Here is an 18134-nt window from a genome sequence, read left to right as displayed (position 1 = left end):
TACGCGCATCAGAAATCTCTTGAGTTCCACTTCACTTTCTGCCATTAAAGTGGTATCATCCGCATAACTAAGGTTTGTGGGGCCCTGCACCACATATCTGTAGGGCCCGTAACATCCGTGTCAGGCCAGCCGAAACCTCTTTGAACTTAGCAGCAGGGACGACAAAAGCGGAGGGAGCGGTACGTCTAGTCCTGCGTTTTGACGGCAGGAAGCGGAGGCATCACTTCGTCTATCTGCCCGGCTTAACCATACCAGTTATTCCGGGAAGAGATCTTCTTTCGAGCGAAGGCATTGTGCTTGACATGGGGGAGAACAGCTATCGCTACAGCACCTTCACCCCCCTCATTCCCTTTGTTAGCTCACCTATACAGGAATGCATCGCTCAGCGAGCGAGCGTCCACGCTTTTGTGGCAGACGGCTCCCCCGCGACACTGAATGGTAGCCCATTAGAAGCAATTATCGCATCCTTCTCAGGAACCGGTAGTCAGCGCCGAAGGCTCGTGGAAACTTTACTCCAGTTTTTGGATTGCTTCACAAAAAAACCAGGCAGAACCGACTTGCTTCAGCACGAGATCAAAACGGGTGATGCGCGCCCTTTCAGATGTAACCCGCGGCCATTAAGCGCGCATAAGAGACAGCTTCTCGACAGCACCCTTGACGAGATGATTGATACCGGCGTGGTGAGACCCTCACAAAGTCCCTGGGCGTCCCCAGTGGTTCTAGCGCCAGAGAAAGATGGTTCGGTCAGGCTGTGTGTTGATTATCGCAAGCTCAACTCACTGACGCCTACGGTTGCATACCCTTTCCAGTCGATCGAGGCTGTAATGTAGGCGTTAGGGAACGCAAGGTTCTTCACAGTCCTGGATGCAAGCAGAGGGTACCTGCAGATTGAGGTAGCGGAAGGTGACATTCAGAAGACCACATTCACCTGTCACCGCGGGCTCTTCGAATTTACTCGACTCCCATTTGGTTTGTCTAATGCACCGAGCACGTTCATCCGATTGATGGACATCGTGCTGGGCGATGCAAGGTTCAACTACGCGATGGCGTACCTCGACGGCGTTGTGATATTCTTACAGTCATTCGAAGAGCATCTCATTCACCTGAATTCCGTTCTTGAAAGAATGAGACGTGCGGGTATAATGATCAACCCAAAGAAAGTGTAGTTGGCATCAAAGAGAGTGAACCTCTTGGGATTTGTGGTTGATGATGGCACTTTGAGACCGAACGATGACAAACTGCAGGCAATTCTGAACTACCCCTGCCCGACGGACGTCAAAAGCTTGCAGAGGTTTTTGGGAATGGTTGCCTTCCACAGACAATTCATTCCTAGTTGTTCAGAGCTCACTAGGTCGTTGAACCAGCTGTTACGGAAAGGCTCGAAGTGGGTCTGGGGCAAGGAACAAAACAACGCTTTTGTTGCCTTGGCTCGCGCGACAGTGAACACCGCTAGTTTGCGCCTCCCCGACCTGAACAAGCCGCTTGTCTTGCAGACTGATTCTAGTGATGCCTGTGTAGGAGCGGTTTTGTTGCAGGAACACGAGGGCAAGCTGCGCCCTGTCGCGTTCGCTAGCACCACGCTCACATCGGCGGAGCGGAATTACTCCGTGACCGAAAAGGAATGCCTGGCGATAATGTTCGCATTGTCAAAGTTCGACATGTACCTAGACGGAGCGGTTTTCACCGTGCAGACAGATCACCAGGCGCTTTCGTGGTTAAAGAGGCTGAAAAACCCCGCAGGCAGACTCGCGAGATGGGCGCTGATGTTGCAACGTTACGCATATGCCACTGAGTACCACCGGGGCAGCATGAATAAGGTGGCCGATGCTTTATCGTGCGCACCGTTGAAGGCTGGCAGAAGCGCAGAGGAGGCGCAGACCAGCATTGCTGAAAGCGGCGTCGTCGCTAGTGGAGAGAAGGAGAGGGCGGACGCGAGTGTCACGCCCTACGTAGTTAAAGAGAGAAAGGAGGCGGGCAGAGTTGCCGCGCTGTGCTGCGAGAGAAAGAAGGCACAGCAGCTGGTGGCGGCGACTACTCGCCTGCCAAGAAGCGAGGCAGAGAGAAATCTGTCTTGGGGAGTAGCGGTCAGTAGGGAAGAGCTAACTGAGGCCCAGAAAGCAGACGGTTTATGCCAGCAGGTGCTGACAGAGCTTGCGAGTAGTGCAGCTTGCACCGGGAACGCTGATGGCAAGTACGACGCGTATCTGCTGGGCGATGATGGCTTACTGCTCCGCTACATCCCCCAACTTGACGAGGAAGAGGCGATTGCATCCCCCTTCCAAGTCGTGGTCCCGAGGAAGTTGCGGAAACGATTCCTCCAGTACTTCCATGACTCAGCGCTGGCAGGCCATGGCAGCGGCAGTAAGACTTATGACAAGTTATGCCGTGTCGCGACCTGGCCAGGTATGAGAAAGGATGTGCTGGGTTATGCCCGTACATGTCCTGTTTGCCAGGTAGCCAAGCCTCGGGCGGGGAAACCCGCTGGCATGATGAAGCCGGTAGTTAGCAACTACCCGTGGCAAGTGGTCGCGTGCGATATCATGGGACCCCTCCCTCGCTCCATGCGCGGACACCAATATATCCTGGTAATAACGGACCACTATTCCAAGTGGGTTGAGGTTTTCCCCCTTAGGAAGTTTGTGTCAGAACGGATTTGGGAGAACCTGTTGGAGACATTCACTCGTTTCGGTTTCCCTTCCGACCTGATTACAGACAATGCTTCGTATTTCACAAGCAAAGTCTTTGTTGATTCCTGTCGGGCGCTTCAAATCCGCCACAGGAAAACGAGTCCCTACCATGCTCAGAGCAACACAACCGAGAGAGTGAATCGGAATGTTAACAGTATGCTGGTCGCGACGACCGAGCAGCACAGAGATTGGGACGCACGGCTGTCCAAACTGGCTTTCGCCACTAGAACAACCGTGAACAGGTCGGTGGGTATGACACCTGCTTACTTGAATTTTGGGAAAGAGATCCCTTTTCCGCTAGAGAACGCCCTACTTGACGCGGCGGGGCCCGCGCCCCCTCCGCTTACGCAGTACGCGGCAAAGCTCCGCGAGCGCCTTGAGGCAGCGCAGCGCGCGGCTCGTGAAAACCTCGATGTCGCGCACATGGAGCAAGCGGATCAGTACAACAAAGGTCGTCGTCACGTCGTTTTCAACACGGGCAACTTGGTACTGAAAAGAAATCACCCGCTTAGTAACGCAGCGCGTGGTTTCGCCACGTCGCTAGCGTACAAGTGGGTTGGACCGTTCGAAGTTATGGCACGGACTACGCCACTCACCTAACAGCTGTGGTTGTTGGCGAGCGGTGAAATCGCTGGTCCGGTGCACGTCGCAGACTTGAAAGCTTACCACCTTCGCAAGGACAATAACTGCGAAGCGGGGGAAGCTCAAAGCGATGCAGCGATCTCCCCCAAAGTAAGGCGTACAGGTAGCAACCCGGTTCGCAACCGACGCAGCCCCCCTGGACGACGACCCCGCACCACCTTGGACGACCCCCTGTGAGATTAAAGATGTTCGTTACACGGCCCGCTGTGTATTTGTCGTGCGCATCCCTCGGGCAGAGGAATCGCCCACAGGTTGTTGATACGTTTTCCAGCAATCTTCACTCCAGCTGAAGACTCGTCCAGACCAGCCTTCCTCATGTTGCACTCTGCATATAGGTTAAATAGGCAGGGTGACAGTATGCAGCCTTGTCTCACTCCTTTCTCAATCGGAAACCAATCAGTAAGACCATGCCCAGTTCTGACTGTGGCCTCTTGCACTTCATACACGTTCCCGAGAAGACAGATGAGGTGCATTGGAACTCCCATCTCTTGGACAGCTTGCCACAATCTGCTGTGATCTACGCATTCAAACGCTTTCGCATAATCAATAAAACAGAAGTAGATGGGTTTCTGGAACTCTCTTGCTTTTTCCATGATCCAGCGAAGGTTGGCAATCTGGTCTCTAGTTCCTCTGCCCTTGCGAAACCCAGCTTGCACGTCCGGAAGCTCCCGATCCACATACTGCTGCAGCCTACCTTGGAGGATTTTCAACATCACCTTGCTAGCATGCGAAATAAGCGCGATCGTGTGGTAGTTGGAACAATCTTTGGCACTACCTTTCTTTGGAATGGGGATGTAAACTGACCTCCTCCAATCCTGTGGCCACTGCAGGGTTGTCCAAATTTGCTGACATAATGTATACGGAACGTTAACAGCATCGTCATGGTTGAGGTTTTGAAGCAACTCAGCTGGAATGCCAACAATTCCGCTAGTTTTGTTCTTAGCAAGGCTGGTTAAGGCCCATTCAACTTCACTCTTCAGGATGCCCGGCTCGAGATCAGTAATCACAACCGCCTTATGTTGGGTTTGCACATCCGCGTCTTTCTTGTACAGTTCTTGTGTATTCCTGCTACCTCTTCTTTATTTCTGAGGCTTCAGTGAGGTCCTTGCCTCGTTTGTCCTTTATCACGCCCAGCTTAGCACAGAAGCTTCCTTTGATATCTTTGATTGCCTTATACAGAGCTCTTGTGTTCCATAATTGGCTGTTGTCCTCAACTGCCTGGCACTGTATGTTCAGGAAGGCATTCTTATCTCTTCTTGCTATTTTCTGAAAATCCGCATTGAGAACCTTGTATCTTTCTCTTTCCCCCATAGCTTTTGTCATCCTCCTTTCCTCAGCTATTTGCAAAGCCTCTTCAGATAACCAGTTTGCTTTCTTGCATTTCTTTTGCTTTGGAACTACCTTAGTAGCAACTTCTTGCATTATATCACGAACATCAGTCCACATCTCTTCAGGCTCTCTGTCTTCTAGATCTAGTTCTTGAAAGCGATTCCTCACTTCCACAGCATATTCTGATGGAATTTGATCCAGATCATACCTGAAAGGCCTTCAAGTTTTCTGCGTTTTCCTCAATCGAAGCTTAAATTTGGCAACAAGCTGATGATCGGTGCCACAACCAGCCCCAGGCCTTGGTTTTACTGCTTGTGTAGCGCTTCTCTATCTCTGCCGGCAAAGAATATAATCGATCTGATTCCTGTACAGACCGTCCGGTGAAGTCCATGTGTACAGGCACCTCTTGTGGAAATGAGTATTCGCTATGGTCAGGTTTTTTTCTTGACAAAACTCTACTAACCTCTGCCCAGCTTCATTTGGCTCACCAAGACCGAATTTGCCTGTTATTCCGGATATTTCTTCACTCCCCACCTTAGCATTCCAGTCTCCAATGAGAAAAAGGACGTCTGATGATGGAGTGCGGTCTAAAAGGCATTGCACGTCCGCATAAAATCTCTCAACGTCAGCTTCTTCAGCAGTAGTGGTTGGTGCATAGACTTGGATAACTGTTAAGTTGAAAGGGTGACCTTGGATATGAAGTGAAATCATTCAGTCGTTTTTGGGGATGTACCCTAGCACTGCTTTGCCCATTCTTCTGTTTACTATGAGAGTGACCCCATTCCTTCTCTTGGATTCGTGCCCACAATAAAAGACATAATGGTCTCCGGAATTAAATTCTCCCATTCTGGTCCACTTGAGCTCGCTGATACTCAAGATATCAATGTTCAATCTGTCCATTTCTCGCTTGACGACATCCAGTTTATCTTGCGTCATAGATCTTACAATCCATGTTGCTATGTGGTATATCTCCTTGCAACATCGGACTTTCCGGTCGCTTCCCGACACATCCACAACTGAGCGTCCTTTTGGCTTTAGCCCAGCCGCTTCATTCGTCCTGGAGCTACTAGGAATCGCCCTTTGTTCATCCCCAGTAACATGTGGGACGCCTTCCAACCTGGGGGGGGCTCATCTTCCGGCACCATATCATTAATGCTATTGTGACTGGCCATAGGGTTTTCTTGGCAGGAAATACTGGAGTGGGTTGCCATTACCTTCTCCAGTGAATCACGTTTTGTCAGAAGTCTCTGCCGTGACCTGTCTATCTTGGGTGGCCCTACACAGCAGAGCTCACGACTTCGAGTTTCACAAGCCCCTCCGCCACGACAAGGCAGTGATCCATGAAGGGGCCCAATAAACTACCTAGAAGCTAATTAAACATGAACAGTTAGTAAATCTTCATGATGCTTGAAATGATAGTTTTCCTAATCTAACACAGTTAATTACTCACTATGACAGCTACAACTTTTTTCCTACTTGTGCTATGATGTTGAAACATTGAATATATTCTAATAAAAGGAAGATAAGCCTCACTGAAACTTTTACCGAAATTAATGCAACGGATCAAAAGTTTACCCTTTAGACCCGTACCACCCCTTAGAGCCCCCAGACCTCCCCTTCTCCCTAGCAGTAAAGAAGTGAGTGACGGCAATTCAAAGACCACTCTGGACCACACGGTACATAGCCGACCTAGTTCAAAAACAATTTCCCTAATAATCAAAGGTGCTGAAAGAGGTGTGCTGAAAGGCTAGCGCAAACTAGCAGAACACAGAAGCACTGAGTCATGTCGTTTGTGTTAGTCTTCAGGTGCTTCCCATTTTTCACTCCCATCCATTATGGCCCACATGACCACAGATGGCCCACATCTCTTTTCACAAACAGAAAACAGATGATAGACAACCCTGTGAGGAATTTTTCCCACAATGGGTTCTTCCCATTAAATTCTCCTAATTTCTCTTATTGCGCATAATCCTTTTTATTCCTATCACTTCCGCATCCTTGACAGATGTGCCATTCAGGCCTAGGCAGCATCTAACTGCAACATTCTTCAGTGTCCACAACTTCCACTCGAAATGACCAAACAGCATTCAAGCTGCATCTGCCCTCATTATGATCATGTGACACAGCTAACTTCAATCCTGGGTGTTTCCACATAAGATTGAACAAAGGATGGTCGATTGACCTTCTATATTTATTTCAAAATTTTATATATTGTTGCCTGATAATTGGAAAGAAGAGATCTACACTTGGTTTTGCTGCCAAAAATTTTTTCGAGGCACAGGAAATTAACAATGACGAAGAAATGAAGTGCCGTGATTATCGTGTCTGCTGTTTTGGCCAACTTTGGTTATGAATTACACAAAATATATTAAAGTTAGGTAGCTGAAAATAGTCTGACTAAACATATGCATGTTTTCATTTGTATTCAATTAATTTTTACTTTCCTGCTAGTGTAGATGCTTTATTAAAATTTCTCAAAATCGGTCCAAGAAACGATTTTTGACCTACTTTGCAGGCTTTTATCTCAAAAAAGGTTTGTGGCATAGCAGTAATAATTCCACACTATGTTTTCAGCATAGTTATCTATCAAACAGCCAAAGCTTATATTTATATAAGATTTCAATACAGAGATACAATCACACTAATTTCAAGAAAACAGTGAACAATGAAAATTTCTGAGGACAATTAAAAAAAACATTTTTGATATTTTTTAAACTTTGTCCACATATTCTCTTCTACTCCAGCTTTCAACGTCACTAAAAACATATTGCATAATATTGATGCACTAGTAGTTATGGCCAGTCCTATAACAAGACCTTTGCACAAAAATTGGCAATTGTTATAGATCCGATTTCTTGCCTGCCAAGAGTATAAAATGGAAGCAGGATTGGATTTCAGGCCCTTAAAGAATACTCAGCAGTAAGGAAAAATGCTGATAAAACTTAAGACGCTAATTCTGAGATGATTTGGTCACGGGAACGGCCATGAGTGCGAGAGTATGCGCACCCAGTCGTTTGTTTTAAGAGGCGGCACAGTGTGAGCTCGTTTTCTCATCTTCGGACTGACAGTTTGAGACATTAGTACCTGTCGGGTGACTGTTCAACTCATGAGCACTGGAGCTTCAATATTCTATCCACCCTTTGTTCGTACCGAAACCAGACGCTGATAAAACGGGGGTGAAGGAAGCGAGATTAGAGCACTATGGGGGAGCTTTGAGCGCCCGCTTCACCCACGCGAGCGATAGCCGCTGACGCATGAGAAACTGCTGCGCCAGATGTGATAGGTGGAAAGCATGAACGTGGTGTTCTAGTGGCAAAGTGAGGTATAGAAAACCAAAAAAAAAAAAGCAAAACTATTGGATGCTTGCGCCTATCTCAGATGAAGGCATCCAGACGGCCTGAACTGGGCCTTTTGCTGAGCGTTTGATCTGCTGTTCACACTTCATGCTGCCACACATAGCCGGGACTGCATGGAAAAATCTGTGTGTACAGGGATGAAGGCAATGTGCACTGTCAAACCATTTGAATAAACGACTGCAGCCTAGAAACACTGCATTTTAATGAGGCAGTTGTCCGTACCCTTCACACTTTTTCAATTTCACTAAAAATTTGGAATTACTTTAATTTATTTGGAAAATTATATGATTATTTGTAAAATTGCAGGCCAATAAATCATTATTATTATTGTTATTATTATTATTATGCTGCTTGCTCGTTGAACTTCATCGTTTCTTTGTGTAATCCACGTTATGATGAAGGTGATTGCTAAAAATGTCTGTGTGTGCCCGATGCCACAGTGCATCGCGAACTTCACGCGTACAAAAGTGATTCCGAATCATTCATTGCGGTGTCTGTCGCAGCTATTTTGCAACATCAAGATAAAAAATGACTAGATACAATACTGTTACGGTGGAGAACAATGAGGCCGAAGTGACGCACTCATGTGTGGAAGGTGAAGAGACAGAAGTGCATTGAACGCTGGGCCCTCACTGCCTGGCTGTTTGGCTGTCTTTCAATGTATGTATATTTAATCCTCCTTTGTAAATATATTTTTTCTGTTACAATATTATGTCAAAATTTAAAAATCGCAGGCGATTCACAAATGCTGTAGAATCTTCAGATCTGCGTGGCGCACTATGCCTTGTGCAAGGGCCTTATTGAAGTGGCCGCAATTACTGGTGCAACAAAATTATGCAACATGTTTTTAATGATTTTGAAGGCTGGAGGAAAATACCTGGACAAAGTTTAAAAAATATCAAAAACGTTTTTTTTAATTGTCCTCAGAAATTTTTTATGTTCACTGTCTTCTTGAAATTAGCGCGATTGTATCTCTGTATTGAACTCTTATATAAATATAAGCTTTGGCTGTTTGATAGATAACTATGCTGAAAACATAGTGTGGAATTATTACTGCTCTGCCTGAAACTTTTTTTGAGATAAAGGCCTGCAAAGTAGGTAAAATTTTGTTTCCTAGACCAATTTTGGGAAAATATTAGAAATATCTACACTACCCAGAAAAGCGAAAATTACCTGAACACAAATAAAAACATGCATATGTTTAGTCAGACAATTTTCAGCCACCTAACTTTAATATATTTTGTGTAATTCATAACCAAAGTTGGTAAGCTCAACACTACAACTCTTCGTCCATAATTCCCTGTGCCTCGAAAAAAATTGTTGGCAGCATACCCAATTACCCAATTGCAGATCTCTTCTTTCCAGTCATCAGGCAAATTAAAATTTTGAAATAAATATAAAAGGTCGACAGACCATCTTTTGTCCAATCTTACGAGGAAACACCCTCCTAAATACCCTGAACTTGGGGTGGAAAAAAGGTAACCGATAAAAAATTGGTTTCATCCAAAAATAAACAGCCTTACAAGTGGTTTGCTCACACTAAACCATGAAAATCTCCATACAATGCTGTCATAGCTTTCAAGTGTGCCACTATCATTCAAGTAAACCTAAATAAGTCCTCTCTCAGCACTGCATTCCTACATCTCCTTTCAACATCATTACCTCCTCTTTGCACTAGTACTATCACTATTTTAAAATTATAGACATAGACAATGATTTTGAAGCATTTCTGAGTTGCCAGAGCAGTCATGAATGGGGCCTATAAATGCTAAGGAATTTAAACACAAAAATGTTATTTTAAATGTAACAACCTTCATGTCAAACCCTGGAATTATAAAGAAAGCAGCTACACCTAGCAATTTCAATAAACCCACACCAAGCATCCAGCAGTGCACAAAAAAAAATATTAAGGTAAACCTTTTCAAAAACCCCCACAAAGCATACTCTGCACTGCTCTGTATTCTCACATGGCCACTCATAAAAGTCAAAGCATCTCCAATACAAAACTGCTAGATATTCAGCAAAATAGTTCAGCAGTGTTCACTACCACTGAAAACTAATGTATTCGCATTTAAAATCGAGTGTGTGTTTGCCATTCAGTCAAGCCAAGCATATAATTTGGTGTAGTTTTTTTACTGAATTATGTACCAATCTAGAGGTGCATAATTCTCTTCAGGTCGCCCATTTTTCTGCTACAACCATAAAAAGAAACAAAACTAAGTACCCATAATAAGGAACACAACCAAAGCAATAAAAAACATGAAACGTGCATGAATGTAAACATTAAGCACTCTAAAGCATACCCAGAACAAAAATAGTTCCACGGCGGTCGCATGTCAATGGCATTTTTTATTCTAAAGCACTATGGCAAATCTAATAAAAGAATCAAAAGAATTAACTGTATGCTAAGCATGCAACCTGCTTTGGAGCTATGAGCAAAAGCAAACATGCAAGCTACATCGCACAACACTGAAACAGCACCCATGAAGCTTATTGGCATTTGAAAGAAAGAAAAATCCAACGCACGTTGTGTCAATTCCGGTTCGCCACTCAGGTTCATCATGCGTGGGATTGATGGCCCATATACGTCTGCATCAAGCAGCCCGACAGTTGGCTTCTAAGGAAACCAACAAGACCATACAGAATAACCATAATGATGAAGTCCCCACTCAACTGCGATCAAACCAAAATATTCTGAATGTTTCAAAGATGTGCTTTTAACCAAACAAAAAGCACTTCTACCGGAGTTTAACATTGTGAATAATGATTCACAAAACCCTAGGAGAAGCACATAAGTAATGCATGCACTGTCAATGTATAAACCTAAGTGGCTTAGAAATTTTGTTCTATAATGCAAGAAAGAGATGACTTTAAAAGCAATTCAATTTCCAAGCAACAAATCTGTGAACATAAAAACAAAAATCCCTGAAAGCATGCTAATTCAAGATGACAAACTTTTATTCTTCTGCACTTTCACTCAGCTTTAAGTGATAACAAGCTGCTGTCTTCCTTATTTTTTGCCAGAAAACAAAAAGAGAAAGCCATATGGCACGCCCTTTTCAGCAAGCAAAAAATTTTCAGATCACCCTACTGTAACTAGCGATATAGCAACAGTGCTCATCTGTCTGCCTAAAAAAGCAGCTATACTATATTTCTTTCATCATCACATACCAGTGATCACTAAGCATGGCTTGGTTTGGTTGATGGAGTTTAAAATTGCAAAGTGACTCAGGCTATGAGAGACGGCACAGTGGAGGGCTCTGGAAATTTCGACCACCTGGGGTTTTTTAAAGGGCACCTACATTGCACGGCACAGGGGTGCGTTTGACCACTAAACATGCTACAAAATTTTGGCCGAAACATAAGCTCTGCATTTAAGGGTACAACACGACAGCGTTACGGCTTCTGTCAGCAGCTTCCCCTTGCACAGCCTCATTCGCGTACATGCACTTAGCTACTCGTTTAATCACTAATCCCTTGTGCCTTATTATCGAACCCATACATATTCTTTAGCATACAGTTATAAGCTACCCATCATGTGAAAGACCGCAAGAACAGATTTAAAGCCCTGCTTTAACCAAGCCTCAAGAATGTGCCTGCATGGCCTAGAAGCAATGTGTCTGACTCAGGGTCCCAGAGTCCCACAGGATTCAATTTACCTTCATTTTTAAAGTTACCTCTCACCCTTCCATTTAAAAGGACTTAACTAAGTTGGAACCTCCTGCCAACCCGACCGTGTCATGTGACCTCATGACATCACGACCACCAATCAATCGGTGCCCAGCCATGTCACCTGCAACTACCACCTGCCAGAGGCAAGCTACTTTTTTACAATGCTAACAATGCCAATGCTAGATTTTCCAGAGAATGGGGCCTTTAATTCTATCATGTTAAAATATATCTTTGTTTTTACAATTAACAATGGTACTTATATGGCATGATCCTATTTAAAATGAGCTTTCACCTTATCTTTGCTCCATGTATATTTCAGCCCCTGAAGAATAAGCTCTTACGCTTAACCAAGAAAAGGCAACAACAGAATAAAATTGAGCACGTTTCTGCAGTCTAATTCTTCTCATCTTTTACTAGGAAAAACATCACATTTTATTAACCATGATTAAATATCACCGCCCTCCCAATATCCACACAAACAAGAATATATACCTAACCCAGAAGCACACTGTACACTACTCTGGCTGCGTTTGACCAATAGATGATGGCACACACCAGCAGAAAATAAATGCGCATGCCTGAAAAGCCAAAGACGTCTTTCTAAAACACAGTGCTTCACGTCAAATCATTTTTGCCTTACAGGCTCACACACCCCAGACTACGACATGTGCTCTAAGTAGAAGACCTATGATAAAACAGTTAGCAACAAACAGTCAAGAGCAATATTTCATTACCCACCGACTCATCCAGAGACAATGCCAATGCCAAGTTGACTGCAAAGAAAAACGGAACGCCACAAGTGCTTCAGCAAAAATGAGAATATACAGGCACAATAACCAATAAGTTACACAACAATATACCTCACCTGCAGTTGTGGACTTTCCCACACCACCCTTCCCAGATGCTACCAGAACAACATGCTTGACACCAGCAACTGGGAACTTCTTTGGAAGGCCTCTCGAAGCTCCTTCCCGATTTGGCTTCGCTTCCTTACCACTTGAGTCACTTCCACAAAGACGCTAAAAATAGTAAGAACATATTTTGTCATTTCCTTTTCGTATATCGTAAGCCACACATTGGTGCAAAAAAATCAGCGCATGTATGGTTAAGTACCTAACAGCCCTCTTGAAAAGAAAGCTAATGTTTATATACAGTAGCTGAGCGGCCCGCAGTACTTTTTCTTCCGACATTCTTCTGGTTTTATGAAAACCCAGTGTTTTTCATGCGTTCTTAGTGTTTTGGGCTGTCTCCTACTCATAAATAACTCGACGAGACAACATCAGTCAACAGTCAGTGCTCGTTACATCTATTTTGTCTCGCTTGTCACTTTTTGCACTGTTTTCTATGACCAATCACAAAATCCCTCTACTTTTGAAGCATGCAGTTACTTGGCATGGGCACGGAAGTTTTCAGTTCTTTTTAACAAGTCCTCCCATCATAAAACGAACAAAATAAAATATCTGTGCAGCGGTGTAATTCTGAAAGAACTATGACACATATAGCAATTAACAGGCCCCAGGCACATTAAAAAGTTATCATTTTCATAATTGGTTTAATTCCTTTATTAGAAGAGGGTTTTGAAATGTTCCCAAGTAACGTTAAGTGCTGCCACATGAGAATACTTCTTCAGCTAAAAACAAACTAAATAAGCTTAATGTGCTATTACAAGCTCACGTAATTCAGCCCTTCCTAGTTGTGTTCAGCTGTTAAAACTAAGTTAGCATAAAACAATTATTCAGTAAAATTGAAAGATAACAGGACAGTAACAAAATAGGGTATTATACAATTAGAGCAAAGTGATTCGCAAGGTAATAATAAAATAAACTACAATAAACAGTACTAATAAAATACAAGCTGGGAGTTTTTATGCCAGCCCTTGCTGACTAGCAGTCATGTAGTCTGGAGCCGTTGCATGATAAACGACAGTTTCTTTGCATGTCTTCAGCATTCAACAAACAAATGCTTTTGTTCACTAGCAATTATTACATGTGTCCATTTGGATAGTTAATTATGTTAGGATAGCAAAAATTTAAGCAAGACACAGTAATACACATAAAGTAAACAAAAAATGAATGGGAACCAAGAAGAAGAGACACCCACATGACACAGACAAGTATAGACATTCAACTTTATTTCAAGAAGGTAAATCAATAATACTTAATGAATACAATGTCACTGCAATTTAATTCTGCAATCAATGACAGCAAATGAAAGCCAGAATTACTGCATAGGTACAGGTGCATTTTTCCAAAGACAACTAAAAAGCAAGTGAATGTCTGGTATGTTATCATGCTACATATTACATTAAGACTGCAATAACAATGAGAAACAACATACATAAGCTCAAAAACAACAAAATCATTAATAGAATTTGCAAACAAGAAATTATGCCACATAAGCCCAGAGCCCCATCAAAAGAGTGTATATACCCGGGGAAAATGTGCCATCAAAAGCAAGAAAATGGTTTGGTTTGGTTTATACAGTTTAACGTCCCAAAGCAATCCAGGCTATGAAAGACACCATGGTGGAGGGCTCCGGAAATTTCAACTACCTGGGGTTCTTTAACGTGCACTGACACCTCACAGTATGTGGGTGTTTTCCTTTCATCTCCATCAAAGAGAGGCCGCTGCAGCCTTGGTTTGATCCCATGTCCTTGGGTTCAGCAACCGAGCACCCTAACAACTGAGCTACCACAACGGGGCCCAAGAAAATGACACAAAACCTTTTGAGCTCAATAAAACCCAAAATTGCAATACACAACACATAATCCACCACAAGACTGCAGTAGAAACCATAGTAACAAAGTTTTATTTGGTAATAAGACATAAACAAGATTTCAGAAGCCACCACCTTAGAGTAGCTTTAGGCAAGTATGCAATGACGATAAGCCTTATAGTGTGGAGGTTCTGCTTAAAAACACTGCCGAGACACAGAGGATCATAAGCATAATGCTGTGTGCCCTGACAACTTAGGCAAGGTAAAAAATGAGTACAGAAGGCATTAATTAAAACAAGATTGTTCACTACTTACTAGAGCAACCAATATTTTTCTTTTGTACTCAGTCAAACCAATTAGCTAATTTACCAAGCTTTGAGTTTGGAGAAAAACTTTCCTTTAAAATCTCTAGAGCACTCAGGAAAATATTGAACTAAAAAAGTTTCAGCTTGATATCAGTCAAGGGTTACTTGTGCATGCAAAGCCACGTGTGTTATATGAGAAAAGGTCTACAAGATCTATTTGTTAGCCAAAGCATCACAGCTTGAAACAAGTGCTGCCACATACTGAGATGCCTGAACCTAAGTTATGCATCCTACAAACCCACAGGAAACATCATGACCATGAACAATGGACTCTGGTGCGACTACGAACTCTTGAGCTATACTTACTCAGCATAGCTTTGATATGAGCCACAGAGTTGTATTCTCACCTGCATAGGTCACTGCAAAAGCAGCAGCAGATAACTTTGAGGCAAGTCAGAGCAAAAGCCTCTATGTGAAATATCAAGGGATATTGGAACAATGCCCGACCCTAATCATAGCAACAGTAGTTCTTGTTATGTTTATAGGCACAAGAAACTAGGAGCTGAGCACAAGTAGTAAAGTAAGGCTTCCTATGAACTCTGTCTCGACGGAAATTACAATGATAACCGACTGAGCAGGACCTGGAGCTTTCAGAGCAATATTATTTGTGCTTAAAGCTATCCATCCAGGGACTAGACAGAGATAAAAGAATCAAGAATCACAGACATGATTGCTCGCTAAAAGCAACCCAGGTGAACAGCAAGCAGTCAAAATGATATACAAAAAGTCCAAGGAATATGCTAGTGTATGCCACAAATTATTAACGTGGAAAAACGGGCTAGTTGGTCTTGGTACAATGAATACATATTTTCAGCGCGAAAAACGCAGAACGAATAAGAGAGGACGAACGGACGAACGCTGATCCCGCATCTTTCTTCATCTTTTTTTTTTTTTGTTTGTTTGTTTTTTGTTTTTTTTTTTTTTTTTACTATTCATCCGCCGCAAACTGACGTAATTAATCTTGCCACAAGATGCTAAAATCCGCACACTTGATTTCAACAGAGTTCCAACTTTAGTCGGGCAGCGTAAGGGGCTCACAATACGGATGGCACAGAAGCCTCAAGAGTGCCTGGTTCTTTCCTTTACATAACTGAACCAACATATGTAGCACGAGTGTAACGCACGCTTTAACCGTCCATATGCTTCCCCTAAAATCCCAAGCTACGTACCAGGGCAGAAAACTTCTAAACTTCCATTGCACAATTACCGGCGCGCTGTAAAATGCTTCTCTCAACTAAACCGCGGTATCCTCACAGCTCAAATTTCGCACAGAAATGGCATTTTGTCGTTAGTATTTTTTAATACCAAATTTATTTGGAGTACTTGCCTGATTCGATCAGAAGTAGAATGTTCCCATTGTATGCGGCGGTAGCGGCGATGCCGGTACCATCGCTGGGACAGCGATTCGTCTTGCATCGCCGCCCGACTTCTGATCGAATCAAGCAAGTACCCCAAACAAATTCCTGTGCGAAATTTGAGCTGCGAGGATACCGCGATTTAGTTGGGAGAAACATTCTACAGCGCGCCGGTAATTCGAAACACCTGTAGGTATGTAGTACTTTCTTTTCGGGTTTTTACGGCACTGAAGCTACTAGTGCAAGCAATGGCTTCCACAAGCGTGCAGTCCTCACGCGCTCATGGACCAACCACAAAGATATATAACCTGAAGGCTCGTGATCATATCTGCTAATGCGGTTCCGGAGAGAGCTCTGTGAAGTATCACGGTGACCACGCAACACAAAGCCCTCAGGCTCCAAACGAGCCTACCTATTGTTAAGCCACGGTACATACCAATGGTGCAGTTTGACAAACTGAGTACAAGCCAGAAACCCTGCTTTCACTTCCTACTACGTAACTTCGCAAACAAAGCGGTCTTGCGAACAACTGAATTGAAAACCAACACCTTCCAGCCGCCATTTTTAAAACAGCTTTGCCAGCAGTGTTGCCAAATGTCGGTGAGCAAAAGTAGCTAGATGGCAACGTGAAAGTCGCTAAAAGTAGCTAAAAAATCTAGCAAGGAGCTAAAAGTAGCTAGATTTTTTCCCAGGAATTTTTATTTTATATTTTGGATATATAACACATTTATTGGTAGCCCTATTATTGTAAAAATTAAACACAGCTTTCAAGGCATGGTTTCCTGCAGGCGGCTACGCATGACAAGTGCTAACTAACGAATAACGAATGATAAATGTGCCCAGGTTTCGATTCCGATAATTTAGGCAGACCTAGTTTTCACAAAGCGTTAAGGCTTGCGCGCTAAGAAAAGACGAGCTGCGAATGCATCACTCCTCTGTAAACACGCAAAGACTGGACTTTTATCTACTTTTTGCGCGTACACAGAGGCCTATGAACGGAGAGTTATGAAAGGTTTAATGACTGTCCAGGCGATATCTTCAGTCCGCGACTCGGCGTAACTCGGACCGGTGGGCCTCTTGGTCTCTTTCATCCGCTCGGCGCCGACCGCGCATGATCCGCAAAGAGAGTCGAATCAGACAGTCGATTCCAGGCGCCGTATGTTCGCCGCGCAGGGAACGTTGAGTTTAATAGGAATGTGTACACACATGCGACTTCGATGCTCATCGGAGCGCTGCGCGATAGGCGACACCAGTCAGAAGCTGCGCCAGCGCATCAGCCGCATCGCCTCGCCTCTTTACTTTTGAGCATTTTTTTCTTTTTCCCGCTGAGGCAGACATGGAGGAAGCTCCATGGCAGCACTGTGCTTCATGGAGGCAGAGGCGGCGAGTCTCAACAGTCAACACCCTCGAAGTGGCGCCTTGTATTGCATCCTCCTCTCTCTTTTCAGGTGTTTCCTTCTTTCTCTCAAGATATCTTTGTCTGGTCTGCGTCTTGTTTAAAAACTACCAGATGGCGCTGTGTGCCTGACGTCAGTTTCATCATGTCTAGCGTCTATAAGAAGAGTTTTCACGTCAGAATAGTAATTTTCTGAAATTTAGCCAGATTTAAGCCATATTTCACCAAAATAGCTAGATTTGTAGCTAGATTTGAAGCAAGGAGCTAAAACAGCTACTCGTAGCTAAACTAGCTAGTTGAGTCCAAAAGTAGCTAAATCTAGCTACCAAGTAGCTAAATTGGCAACACTGCCAGTTTTGGAGGTGGCGCCAGCGCCGGCGTATCCGCCGAGAAAGCGCGATCCTCTGGTTCATGCGCTGCCGCGAAGGCTGCGGTGGCGCTGCGGTCAGCTTGGCGATGCAGCCAATGCAGCCACGCGATCGCGCGCGTGTGCAGGTTCGCGCGCGGTGTATGGACGGTGCGGCAGCGTTCCTCTGTTCGCGGCTGCCAGCGTGATCTCTCGTTTATGGCAAGATGTGTTGCGCTGCTTAAATGTTAATGTGGGTGCCTAACTTCGT

The 18134-nt window shown here is 44.1% G+C and overlaps 1 protein-coding gene across 2 annotated transcripts in view; it reads right to left on the bottom strand.

Annotated features, from left to right (window-relative positions):
• Positions 1 to 16702, bottom strand: part of Nubpl (NUBP iron-sulfur cluster assembly factor, mitochondrial) — a 38877-nt gene extending 22175 nt beyond the window's left edge. For both annotated transcript variants that reach the window (XM_084588857.1, XM_084588858.1), the window contains exons 1-4: positions 16558 to 16702; positions 12552 to 12705; positions 12425 to 12459; positions 10541 to 10631 (exon numbers count right to left, since the gene is read on the bottom strand). In XM_084588857.1, the coding sequence (XP_084444983.1) occupies positions 10541 to 10631; positions 12425 to 12459; positions 12552 to 12705; positions 16558 to 16683 (406 nt within the window). In that variant the 5' untranslated portion in view covers positions 16684 to 16702. The remainder of the gene's footprint in view (positions 1 to 10540; positions 10632 to 12424; positions 12460 to 12551; positions 12706 to 16557) is intronic.
• Between the last annotated feature and the right edge of the window lie 1432 nt (positions 16703 to 18134).

Source organism: Amblyomma maculatum, chromosome 1 (genome assembly GCF_055883805.1).
Source record: "Amblyomma maculatum isolate TAMU_Amacu chromosome 1, ASM5588380v1, whole genome shotgun sequence".
Classification (NCBI taxonomy): Eukaryota; Metazoa; Arthropoda; class Arachnida; order Ixodida; family Ixodidae; genus Amblyomma; species Amblyomma maculatum.
This window is presented reverse-complemented; position numbering and strand designations above follow the sequence as displayed.